Genomic DNA, 14,204 nt, shown 5'->3' with positions numbered 1-14,204 from the left:
TATCTCGGGCACATTTTGAAAAACAACCCCCTTCCAACTTACGGAAATCCAACTTTTTCCACTTTGTGTTGGCGCTGTATGACCGTCAGGGACAACCCATAGAGATTGAGCGCACCGCTTTCGTGGACTTTGTGGAGAATGATAAGGTGGGTTTATATTGTATTTTATGTTGTTTTATATCTCATTCTATTATATGTTATGATATGGATAAAAAAAAAAAATCTTAAACAGTCCCTATAGAAGGTGCCACCCTACCACCCTCCACCTTATAAGCCATGCATAAATATATATATATAATATTTATAATGGAGAGGAGGTTCTGTGCCTGATATTTGATACCTCTTGTATATGTTATATGCATTAGTATCCCATGCTGTACTGTGTGAGCTGGCTAAAACAGTCCATAGAGTGCTATGTCATAAAGATTGAAGGGCCGTCTTTGTAAGTGTCTGTAGAGAGTTAGATGTGGTACAGAAGATATATATATACTCCAGAGACTTCATAGAGTAATGTATGGTATATATTATCCTTATAAGAATTTGTAGCTATCTACATCTACAATATATTATGTGTATTTGTTATAAGTGGTATTGAATTGAGGCCTGTTTTTTTTTTTTTTTTTAAAGAGTCTGTACAGGTAGTAAACAAAGTAGGACTATCTAAGAGCTTCTATAGAGTTATATATGTATATAAAGCAGAATGCTTAGTCTATAGAGAACTGATCGCGGTAGAATAGTATAAAAGTCTATAGAGAGCTGTAAATAATACCGCAAGTAGGATGGTCTTAGAGTCTATAGAGAGTGTACGAAGAACTTTGTTATATAGAAAGTAGAATCTGTACAAGGTAGTATATGGTTTAGAGAGTACGATTGTGTTTTATTTTATAGATAATTGCATGTGGTATAGAGAGTAGCATGTACTATGAGTCTATATATAGCTATATGTAGTACAGCAAGCATGATGGTCCATGAATATATAGAGAACTAGGGTGATCTATAATTCTATAGAGAATTTTATATAGTATAGAGTGGAGGATACTCTATGAGTCTATAGAGAGCTGTATGAGATATAGAGAGATGGGGTTGTCTATCAGATTATAGAGAGTTGTTTGTAGTATAGAGAGTAGCGTTGTCTGTGAGTTTATAGAGAGCTGTATATGGTACAAAGTATATAGAGAGTAGTATGGTCAATGAGTCTTATGTGTTATAGAGTGTGGGATAGTCTATAGAGAGATGTTAGTGATATAGAAAGTAAGATGATCTATGAGTTTATAGAGAGCTGCATGTGGTATCGAGAGTAGGATGGTCTATGAGTTTATAGAGAGCCATGTGTGATATAGGGAGCATGCACTATGATTCCATAGACAATTGTATGTGGTATGGAGAGTAGGATAGTCTATGGGACTTTAGAGAGCTTTATGTGATATAAAAAGTATGGTTGATTATGAAATGTGTAAATGGCATAGAGAGTAGGATTGTCTATTGGTATGTGGTATAAAGTATAGGATGGTCTATGATTCTATAGAGAGCTATATGTAGTGTAGAGAGAAGTATAATCCATGAGTCTATAGATAAATGTATGTGGTAAAGAGAATAGGATGGTCTATGAGTATATAGAGAGATGCATGTAGTATAGAGAGTAGGCTGGTGGTCTACGAGTCAATATAGAGCAGTATCATGCATAAGTATACAGAGAGATGTGTATAGCATAGAGAATGATGTTCTATTAATGTATAGAGAGATGAATGTAGTATAGAGAGTAAGATGGTCTATGAGTGTATAGAGAGATGAATGTTGTATAAAGAGTATTATTGTCTGAGAGTCTATAGAGAGATGTATGTAATATAGAGAGTATGATGGTATATGAGTGTATAGAGAGATGAATGTTGTAAAGAGAGTATGATGGTCTATAAGTGTATAGAGAGATAAATGTTGTATAGAGAGTATGATGGTCTATGAGTGTATAGAAAGATGAATGTTGTATAGAGAGTATGATGGTCTATGAGTGTATAGAGAGATGCATGTTGTATAGATAGTATGATGGTCTATGAGTGTATAGAGAGATGAATGTTGTATAGAGAGTATGATGGTGTATGAGTGTATAGAAAGATGAATGTTGTATAGAGAGTATGATGGTGTATGAGTGTATAGAAAGATGAATGTTGTATAGAGAGTATGATGGTGTATGAGTGTATTGAAAGATAAATGTTGTATAGAGATTATGATGGTCTATGAGTGTATAGAAAGATGAATGTTGTATAGATAGTATGATGGTCTATGAGTGTATAGAAAGATGAATGTTGTATAGAGAGTATGATGGTCTATGAGTGTATAGAGAGATGAATGTTGTATAGAGAGTATGATGGTGTATGAGTGTATAGAAAGATGAATGTTGTATAGAGAGTATGATGGTGTATGAGTGTATAGAAAGATGAATGTTGTATAGAGAGTATGATGGTCTATGAGTGTATAGAAAGATGAATGTTGTATAGATAGTATGATGGTCTATGAGTGTATAGAAAGATGAATGTTGTATAGAGAGTATGATGGTCTATGAGTGTATAGAAAGATGAATGTTGTATAGAGAGTATGATGGTGTATGAGTGTATAGAAAGATGAATGTTGTATAGAGAGTACGATGGTCTATGAGTATATAGAAAGATGAATGTTGTATAGAGAGCATGATGGTCTTATAATCTGCTGGGTTATATGTGATGTTAGTGAGTTTAGGGCTGCCTTTATAAGAGTCTACAAAGTTCCATGTCTGATGAAAGTGAATAACTTTTTATGAGAGTTTATAGAGAGTGCAGGTCAACTGTATATTATTGTTAGTATGGATTATAGCGTGAATAGCCTTTATATTATTATATAGACATGTGATTCTATAAGAGTATATAATGTACTCCTGCTGGTATAGAGAGAACTGACTCTGTGACTGTCCCTGGGGTTCTATATGTGATAGAAGGACTTGATAGGCTCCTAAGGAAAGCAACCTTTGTCTTAGTTATAGTGTGTACAGCGCTATATGTTAAATGAAGTGTAAGGCTGCCGCTATAATACAGTTTATATACTCCATACGTCACTTTACAGTTAGCTCAGTGATGTATGTGGTATATAGTGAATGCTGCCTTTGTATTAGCTGTAAGAATGCTTTCACTGTTGTCCATGTGGTTTTCATTGAGTTCTTGACTTTTACATTATATGCACTTACAATAACCTTATATATACAGCCGCTGTCTCTCCGTTACTGGGAACGTATGAAGCTCCACAGTGGCCTACCTGGATTTCCTATGGTCCTGGGTAATCATAGTGCATGGGGTGTATAGCTAAATGGTCCTATGTGACAGCTGGAATCTATCATATATCCCCAGTAATTGGGCTCCTGTTCGGGGTGATATGTGATATATGGCGTATTGATCCATGATATAGTATCCTCTACCCATTGATAATAGGGAGGTATGAGCCACTCATTTACCATGAAGTATTGATTATTGGTTACTGATTCTGCAAAGATAATACATGACTAATGGAATGGATTCCTTAGTAATGAGTATTAGACTTTCCTTTATTAAGAGATATATTATAACATAGATACTGTATACTATCATTTGCATATATCCATTTTATTTCAAAGGAACTGAGCAATGAGAAAACCAACAATGGCACCCATTACCGGCTGCAGCTTCTCTATAGTAACGGTGAGTCCAGTACACATGATACTTCATACATGTCTATGCATAGAGAGCAAGAGAAATAAACTCCTTAAAGAGTCGAGCAGGGTTGTGTTATAACTCTGCACATAGGCAATGCAGAGGTAGATTGCTACCTCTTCCCTCTGTGCTGTTTATGCCTTATTTGTGCTGTATAGAGTCAATCCGCAATTTGGCTACTGTACGTTTACGAGCATTGCAGGTACTATTGTTCTGCCTCTTACTACCTATTTTGTCTTTTAAGGTGTCCGGACAGAACAAGATCTTTTTGTGAGGCTCATTGATTCAGTAACAAAACAGGTAAGTGTTATTGAATGGGTAGATTCTGAATGATCATTTGGTCTTCCCATAAGAGGGTCTTAAAGGGAGTATGTCACTGTCATGCTTTCAGCTAATGCAGACATTGACAGATAGCAAATAGGGAAATAAAACAAATGATACCTGTGTCTTAGCTGATGACTTTTTGCAAAGTTCTAAAATCTTGTTTTCCTTCTAAGCTAGGCCAGGTTAAGCTGCAGTATACATTCTTTCTCTCTCCCCATCTCCTTCTTGCTTGGCTTCTACTATTCAGCCTTGTACATCAATCATGTAGAGCAGGAAGGGGTGGGGGAGAGGGAGGTAAGCATGCTGCAGCTTAGACCAGCCTCTATGACACTTGTGCTTGGAAGGAGAACATGATTTTATGACTTTGCAAATAGCTATCAGCTAAGAGACAGATATTGTTTGTTTTATGTATTAGATATCTGTCTATACTCAGCTCTGAGGATAATATACAGCAGACAGATTCATATAGCATAAGGTACTCTAGATATAGGTGATCTATTGGTGAACCCCCAGAAGCTATGTTGATCGGCTACTGTTATATAACTATTATGTGTAGTAGATCATGTGTAGTAGACCCTCTTTTATACGGGCATATACACACACGTAAAACACAATTTTGTGATGGGATAATATAGGGAGGGTACCATCCTAAATAAGCAGAGATTGGAGAATAGACTGTACTTCTGTCTTGCATTACATATAGCCATGACCTTTGACTTGTTAGTATTTAGTGTGTAATCCTATCCCTGTTCTCAATTTCCTGCAGCCTATAGCATATGAAGGACAGAACAAGAATCCAGAAATGTGCCGCGTTCTGCTCACTCATGAGGTCATGTGTAGGTAAGATTGGCCCTTTTTTTATACCGAAGGTTTCTTCCCCAAATATTGGAGATTTGACCTTCTAAACCAACTAACACAAGTTTTTCCTTAGGTAATGGGTTGGATGACTGAGAAATAAAATCCACCAAAGATCTAAGTCAAGTAGGATTTGGTGGAACCCTGTGGTTCCACAAGATGGCCCAATCACATGTCCAATAGGGATGGGGTAGTTGTTCCTCAAGATGGGAAATTAAATTGGATGGATTGTATGGAAAAGTTGGGAAATACTGGTGTAGGAAGCATCAGAATTATTAGGTAGGACTATCCATCTTCTGTAGTCAACCTTCTTTGACCATAGAAGCCACCATGTTGAGAAGACCTGGACGGGCAAAAGGAGTTTGAAGGTTGAATCTCCAGTCAGAATAGTTGTCAGCTAAGCTACCAGTCCTGCACTAGATGAGACCAGTCCAACCTCCAACCTCGGAACTGGTAACATCACTGATGGATGAGGAATGACAATGACACAAAGAAGTCCCTAGTTCCGAGTCAATCACCAGCTTACATTCTCATCAAATATTAATGCGCCCTAAAAAGTCATCTCAACAGGGTTTAGGTGGCACACCCTACAATCCATTAATAAAGTATAACCTTCTGTGGTCCCTGCTTGGGTGTCCTGCATGCGTTTGTAGACGCCTGTAGGCAATGAGTGAGGGCTATTTGGAATCATTTAAAATTCTGCAATGCAAAAGTAGAGTAGGGAAAAAAAAACAAAAAAAAAAAACGGAACAGATGAAAGCGTCCCCTCCTTAGGATGGCCATATGTTCTGCTTTTCCCTGGATACTACCTGTTTATCTCACTCTAACACTTTAACTTTGAATTCTAATTTCCTATAATTTAGACTTCTGAGTGAACCAGATTACCCAGATTGGGACTCTGTAACCCTTTCATTTCCACCATCCTCTCGCCCAAGACGCATTGTTGAATCAAATTCAATTCAATAGCTCAAACCTGATTCCAGCCCCCAGAGATATTTTTTTTCTTCGAGGAGTTAATCCATATATCTATGGGATCTAGTATAATGATTTAATATTCAGATATATTTAATCCCGGCTTTTGCCTTAAATCTTTTCCTTTCCATCTCCAGGGCCAGAGGGCCATAAGGGTCACCTCGCCGTCTGCCGGTAGATAGACATCATTTACCTGTTCCCTCCTAGGACAGGCACAGCTAAGTTAATAGGCTCTCTATTTATATACCGGGGCGCCATATTGTTCAGTGCCGACTCCTTACTGATTCAGTCCAGGAACAAAAGGCTAATTACTTACTGCACCCAATTAGTCTCATTCGAGATGAGAGAATTGTCACCGTTTTCATACGAAACGTGAAAAATCCGAAAGTTACAGCGAGGTTCTAACGCTAGAGACCTACGATAGACTCGCTAACTCTTTCCATGCTGTCAAATATTGGCGTCCACCCTGGGTAGCTAAAAAGGGGTTAGGATATAGCCATTGCACCCGAGGCTTAGTGCCCAAAGCTTCCCCTGGCACATGAGAAGACGCCGGTAGTATACACAGCACATGGTAGGTGGGGGGCCCTGGTACAGATTGGTCGCTGAGGACAAAGCGGCCTCCACTGATAGATTGTAGAACTTATTATTGCAATGCATATCATTAGAAAATCTGGGTACAACTGAGGTCAGCCAGCAGACAGAGATGTAGAAGGCTTGGTGGGCCCAATGCTATATTGAACGCATTGTGATCAGTGGCAGACTGATGGGGGCTATGTCAGGCCTACAGCTGCTTAATAAGAAAGACATTGACAACCTGCAGCCGTCACAGCTGGGGCTCAGCACTGGGCCTGGGCGGCTGCTGGTCACCATGTCCTGCTCAGACAGATGGTGGGAATTTACACACTTTTGTTATGCAATCAGCAGGAGCAGAATGCGACACAAAGGCCCGTGGCAATCCGAGTGCGTGTGCGGAGCAATGTGTGGGTGCAGAGACGTGTGTGTCTGCTGGCCGCCTCTGCTATGTCCATACATTCTCCATGGGTTAGGACAGGTTTAGGCAACGCGTGGTGGCCATTGTTAGGCAGTATATGCTAAGATTTATAGTTGCTTATGATGTGTTTTGTAGTCCTACAACATACTAAACATAAAGGAGAGCTTACAGCCCTCATGTTTACTAGAACTTCACTTTATTATATTTATTGGGGATCAGAAACTACTATAAAATATCTATCTATCTATCTATCTATCTATCTATCTATCTCCTATCTATCTATCTATCTATCTATCTATCTATCTATCTATCTATCTATCTATCTATCTCCTATCTATCTATCTATCTATCTTCTATCTATCATCTATCTATCTATCTATCTATCTATCTATCTATCATCTATCTATCAATCTATCTATCTATCTATCTATCTATCTATCTATCTATCTATCTTCTATCTATCTATCTATCTATCTATCTATCTATCTATCTATCTATCTATCTCCTATCTATCTATCTATCTATCTATCTTCTATCTATCTATCTATCTATCTATCTATCTATCTATCTATCTATCCATTGTATCTGTTGCACATTGTAGATCTGGCCCCTCGGTCTTGTATCTGACCCATATTCATTTCTATGTTTCAGCCGCTGTTGTGAGAAGAAAAGCTGCGGTAACCGGAATGAGACCCCATCTGACCCCGTCATCATTGACAGGTAGGACATCTGGGCTGACCCGGCCGGTCTGGCCATATACCTGGTTATCAATGCTTCCTATCTGAGGCGAGGAACCCTATCCCCCTGTGGAACAATGTGGCAGCGTTGTGGTGACATGTGTACTTGTGGGGCCATAATGCTGCCTGCTGGGCTTGTCTTTGCAATCTGCTCTCTAGAGAGGCTCAGGCCATGCATTGTCTATGGGGTAACAGTGCTGACTGTAAGGCTGCTGTGCTGCATTGTGGTGGTTGTAGGGTGTGTTCTCCAAGTAACAAAGTGTCTTCTCTGGCTTGATAAATATTCTGTGCTTTTCTGTTGTCTTGTGAGACCTTTCACTGCCCACAGCTTGCTGTACATTCCTAGGACCATCTGCTTCTCTCATCTGCAAAAGCCATTGCTTCAGCGGATATGCACAGCGGCATGTAAGCCCATTATACACGTGGGGACGTAGCATGCCACACACACAACGCCACCAAACGAACACCACAAAGACGGGGGAGATGGGGAATTTGGTGATATGGGGTCCGTATAGGGTGCATCCTATTGGTCTCAATGGGCACCATGTCAATGAACAATCATGGGAGTCCATTGAAGTCCAATGTCAGCTCTGATTTTTTCCATAGGTTGTGTCCAGTATTACATATATGCAATACCAAGACTGGCCATAGACAAGATTGGCACTGTTTCTTACAAATAAAATATTAGCTGAATCCCCCTTTATAAGTGGGCACCTAGACACTAAACACATTACCAGATACACGTCACAGAAGAGGCGCTGATAGAAACCTGAGAGATGTGTTTATGCACTACACGTCTCAAGCCGTCCTCATTACCATACATTAATATGGCGCAGACTTCATCATGCCTCTTCACATGGGATGTGTGTGTGCTCGGAGTATAGATAATAGACTCCCTTGTTACTCCATGTTCCTTGCCGGTAATTACAGCCTAAGAATCGGATGTGAATTTTGCTTTACTATAGGCTTCCAGTCTCATGCGTGTTATCGCTCAGGGCTATTACTATGTAGACGAAACCCCCTCCCCTGCCGTAAACTGGGCTTATAGATTCCCTAGACGGCTAGTGAGTCTGTGCTAGGAAGCTGCCTTGTCTCTGGTTGGGATTTATGTTGTTCTGCCAAGGGCGTCCCGGTGAGGTTGGTATAGGATGCCAGCCTTTACAGCACTCGCTTATCATCTGCTTTCTGGTATGGCTGTGAATCCAGAATAATGAATAGACGAGACTGGGTATTTCTAGAACTATGATTCTTCCTTGTTCCTTATTATTCCGTGCGACAACCTATGTTCTTGTAGGGAAGCAAGCAGAGATCTTGGACGCCATGAGGAATTGATACACATATTATACTGGAAAATCGTATATCTTTTTATTATAACATAATTAAACTTTATTAAAGCCAAGTAATTCATTCATTCTGCCCAAGCCAGTCATCATAGTCTATGCTCTATGGGGGAGATTTATCAAACAAGTGGGAGGATTTATCAAACTGGTGTAAAGCAGAACTGGCTCAGTTGCCCCTAGCAACTAATCAGATTCCACCTTTCATTTTCTAAAGAGTCTGTGAGGGATGAAAGGTGGGATCTGATTGGTTGCTAGGGGCAACTGAGCCAGTTTCACTTTACATCATGTTTGATAAATCTCCCCCATTGTGTAAAGTGAAACTGGCTCAGTGAATCCAGAATACCAATCAGATTCCACCTTTCATTCCTCACAGACTCTTTGGAAAATGAAAGTTGGAATCTGATTGGTTGCTAAAAGCAACTGAGCCAGCTTTACTTTACATTATGTTTGATAAATCTCCCACTATGTTCTTTTATACTGTCTTACATAGTAATAAATTGGGCCATCCCTTCTGAAATTACGCTGATCATTATATTTTACAATTTCCACCATGGTCCTTGACTGGGTTATGTGGACTAAGCCAAACTCCAACGGGCCCAACAAAACTGGCTTGTGCCCAGTCTGGGAGGCTACTACCCACCACAGCTTGATGGGCCTAGGCATTTCAAGCTGGGTTGCACCAATAACTTAATATGGCTTTGCCATACACCCCAATGAGTTTTATGCCACTAGCTCTGATGGACTGTCTGACTTCTACCAGTCATCGTGCACAATGCCCAATACTATGAAAATCCTAGTCCACATGGTCTCTTTATGGGCCCCTCTATGCGCCACCAGTAAACTCACTCCACTGGACTTAGTCATGAGGTCTCTTACTAAACCAAGCATTAGAGATGAGCGAATCACTTGGAAATTTGTTTAGTGAAGTTCGTGAATATTCGCACAAATTTATGAACATTCGCAAATTGCATAAGAACGAATTTCATTAAAAAGTGCGTTGAGTGAACATTTTCATAAATGTTTGTATGTTCGTACAAACATGTCGCTAATCATTCGTGTTTGCTGATACAAATAATTTGTTTGATGATCGGAATGACTATAACAATCATTTTCAAACATGCGAACGTTTATCTTGTGATGGACACAACTACATAATGTTGGCAACTGTGTAAGATTAGGCTAACATGTGCGTTGGCTATTGCTTCCGCCATGTTTAGTGAATTTTCTAAGCAAATCTGGTGAATTTGTGATTCGCAATAAGGTTATTTAATGTCCCCGATTCGCTGCGAATTGGAATTCGTCAGATTCGCTTCGCTCTTCTCTACCAAGCATTATTGGCCATTTCTCTTTCTCATCACTCAATTACTGGTCTCATACTGACAACCTCTATTGCCCGTTTTTACAGCATCCCTCTGAATACTCTGGTCTCTCTATTGTGTCTTCAGTTTCCTCTGGGACATATTGCAGTTTTTCGTTGTATATCCACTGTCCGCTAGTGCTCTCTCTTTCTCTTTTCTCTCCTATTCTGAACAGACTCCTCTAGCAACTCATGTGGTGCAGCCGCATGGTGCACTACCGGCCCCCAAACCAAGCAAAGTTGTGTTTCAATGCTCAGCACCACTATGCCCACTACTATGACAGTATTGGTCTTTGCACAAGCTTTGGCTACCCGTCCATAGTCAAGTGAATGACTGAGGGAAGTGAACATTTCTCAGACATCTGTACATGATACATCATTAAGATAAGCCAGAGCAATAAAGAGTTTACAGGTTACAGATGGAGGGGCAGAGGAGGTGATGAGTTCAGAGATCTGGGGTCAGTTTGCTGTGGGGTGTGAAACGCATTCATGTAATGGGCCATAAATCCGGGTGTTAGATTCTGGAATGTTCTTATCAGACTAATTTCCTCCTTAAAGTTACATTACACCATTTATCCTGCTGGGGGGTCTTTTCACACGTAGTATTGTAAGTATAAAAAAACTTTTATTTTTATTTTATAAAATGCATCAATATAAATGCATTTTATGTGGTGTTTTCTCCCACTTTTGGTGCTTTTTTTTTTATCATAGTAATAAACCATAGCTAGAGCACAGCAACCCCATGGACTCCTTCATTCCTTCTTTAAGTACGCTGGGTTATAGTGGTACCGAACCACTTGTCCCCTTAGTGGTATGTGTGTTTATAGTCAGATGATGTCCAGCAAGCACTGACGTAAAGATGGCTATGCTTATGTATACTGGGACCCATAGGCCTCAGTAGGGGGATATTACAGTACGTTAAATCTATTGCGTGAGTCCCTTATATTCCCATAGCTGTAGTGAGAATGACGTGGCAGGTATGCAGCGGCCATAACCTGGCGCTGCGAACAGATCTTGCTGGCACAGGTAATGGCAATGATGTCCAAGCGGTCTCAGCAGAGAGCTTTTAGCTGGATTTGTGTAACTCATTTGGGGGCCAGGTCATATGAGTGCATGTCCTTCTATGATCCTATTTCATGAAGAGAACCTGGCGAGCCATAGGGATGGCCTACCAATAGAAATCAGGCATTTATGCGTCTTCATGAGGCAAGGCTGACACTTATGGGATCTGCTTACAACTGGACTGAAAAGTGATGCTTGGCCAATGATCAACTCAGGACCAGTGTGGGCGCGGAGATGCTGATCTGTTCACAGTCATAGGGCAATGTGATAGGTCATAGAGCTGATGGCTCCCAAACCTTGTAATAGTTTTCAACTTCAATAAAAGTGATGCTTGGCCAATGATCAATTAAGGACCTGCCAGCGACTCACCTGTAGATAGAGTCTTATGGGTTGTTGACCCCCCCCGCCTTGGTGTAACATTGCTTAAAGGGATTATCCAGGATTACAAAAAGCACAGCTACTTTCTTGCAAAAACAGCGCCACCCTTGTCCTCAGGTTGTGTGTGGTATTACATTACAGCTCAATTAACTTCAATAGAACTGAGCTACAATACCACACCCAAACTGAGGACATGAGAGATGATGTTTCTGGAAGAAAGTGGCCATGTTTTTCTTTTTAAAGGGCAACTCCAGCGAATTTATTAGTGTCAAAAAGTGATTTACTTCTATCAAAAAAATCTCAATCTTCCAGCACTTATCGGTTGCTGTATGTCCTGCAGGAAGTAGTATATTCTTTTCAATCTGGAGAGCAGGAAGGATTTCCTACTGCTCTGGACAGTTCCTGACATGGACAGAGGTTGCAGCAGAGAGTACTGTGTCAGACTAGAGAGAATACACCACTTCAGCTGATATATACTGGAAAACTTCTGATTTTTTTAATAGAATTAAATTACAAATCTCTGGCACTTTCTGACACCAGCTGATTTGAAAGAAAAAAAGATTTAGCTGGAGGTGCCCTTTAAACCGTGAGAACCCTGTAAAAGTTTGTGCTCCGATCTGAGTCAAACACTTTAGACTCCTGTGCTCCAGAAGCTTGCAGCTATACGTTTTCTGGTTGGTCAGTGATGGTATTACTCCTATAATACCTTTGGTTCTCATTTTGACAAGTACGTTTTTACGTTTTTTTTCTATAACACTCTTTGTCATCTGGGCCCTGCATTCTTATTGTGGAATCCTTGGCTTCCTGGCCGCGCTCCTGTGATATAAGGGTCAGTGATCGCACATTTCAGCACCACATCCTTCCCTTTCCATCACTCCGGTATTGTATCTATGACGTGCATTGGAAAGTCTTCTCGCTTTGACACTGTTCAGTCTTACAGAATGGACTGGAACCTTTGTATTTCTTGAGTTTGGCTTCATTTTGGCTCAATGAATGTGTTTGTTACTTTGTTTCAATGTTACATGGAAGTAAGACAATCAGGAGGAAGATGTTCCAGAGCTGTTTACACCACTCCCGCCACATCTGTATCTGATTTCGGAGGTGAAAGCCTTCAGTACAAGACAGTAATAGCTCAGAGGGAGACACCAAGAAAGAGGCCATTATGTGTGTTTTCTTAAGAAAGTCATCCTAATTTACTATCCCTTACTAATGCACTGCACATGCTGAACAGCCGCCACCACACATTTACCCTGAACAACAGTAATCCACCGAGCGGGATGTCATGTCCAGCAATATACTGCACCGGGGATATAGCTAATATCCAGCAATGCACTGAGTGGGGTATGGTGTCCAACAATGGGGCCGGGGATATAGCTAATATCCAGTAATCCACTGAGCGGGGTATGATGATGTCCAGCAATGGGGCCGGGGATATAGCTAATATCCAGTAATCCACTGAGTGGGGTATGATGATGTCCAGCAATGGGGCCGGGGATATAGTGATTATCCAGTAATCCATTGAGTGGGCTATGGTGTCCATCAATGGGGCCGGGGATATAGTGAATATCCTGTAATCCATTGAGTGGGCTATGGTGTCCATCAATGGGGCTGGGGATATAGTGAATATCCAGTAATCCACTGAGTTAGAGATGGTGTCCAGCAATGGAGCCGGGGATATAGCTAATATCTAGTAATCCAATGATTGGGGTATGATGATGTCCAGCAATGGGGCCGGGGATATAGCTAATATCCAGTAATCCACTGAGCGGGGTATGATGATGTCCAGCAATGGGGCCGGGGATATAGCTAATATCCAGTAATCCACTGAGTGGGGTATGATGATGTCCAGCAATGGGGCCGGGGATATAGTGAATATCCAGTAATCCATTGAGTGGGCTATGGTGTCCATCAATGGGGCTGGGGATATAGTGAATATCCAGTAATCCAATGATTGGGGTATGATGTCCAGTAATCCCACTGGATATCCAGATCCAGTAATGCCACCATATCCAGTAATCCCACCATACCCCACTAATATCCAGTAATCCCACCATACCCCACTAATATCCAGTAATCCCTGTCCTCATTGGTGGACACCATACCCCACTCAGTGGATTACTGGATATTCACTATATCCCCGGTCCCATTGCTGGACACCATACCTAACTCATTGGATTATTGAATATTAGCTATATCGCCGGCTCCATTGCTGGACATCATCATACCCCACTAAGTGGGTTACTGGATATTAGCTATTTCCCCGGCACAGTGTACTGCTGGACATGTCCAGCAATGTGGCCGGGGATATAGCTGATATCCAGTAATCCCACTGAGTGGGGTATCATGTCCAGCAATGGGGCTGGGGATATAGCTAATATCCCGTGATCCCCTGACAGCATATGATCACATAGTGTTGGTTACATAGTATTGGGGTGACCCAGGGGTGCAAGATGTTAAATGAAAGAGCTGATGTTGCATT

General features: G+C 40.9%; 1 protein-coding gene across 1 annotated transcript in view; it reads left to right on the top strand.

Annotated features, from left to right (window-relative positions):
* Window positions 1–14,204, top strand: part of EBF2 (EBF transcription factor 2) — a 78,441-nt gene that overhangs the window by 8,085 nt on the left and 56,152 nt on the right. The window contains exons 2-6 of the mRNA XM_069963528.1: window positions 1–146; window positions 3,634–3,697; window positions 3,954–4,009; window positions 4,800–4,873; window positions 7,503–7,571. The exon at window positions 1–146 is cut by the window's left edge and continues 11 nt beyond it. Of these exons, the coding sequence (XP_069819629.1) occupies window positions 1–146; window positions 3,634–3,697; window positions 3,954–4,009; window positions 4,800–4,873; window positions 7,503–7,571 (409 nt within the window). The remainder of the gene's footprint in view (window positions 147–3,633; window positions 3,698–3,953; window positions 4,010–4,799; window positions 4,874–7,502; window positions 7,572–14,204) is intronic.

The sequence above is a fragment of the Dendropsophus ebraccatus genome, chromosome 1, assembly GCF_027789765.1.
Source record: "Dendropsophus ebraccatus isolate aDenEbr1 chromosome 1, aDenEbr1.pat, whole genome shotgun sequence".
Lineage (NCBI taxonomy): Eukaryota > Metazoa > Chordata > Amphibia > Anura > Hylidae > Dendropsophus > Dendropsophus ebraccatus.
This window is presented reverse-complemented; position numbering and strand designations above follow the sequence as displayed.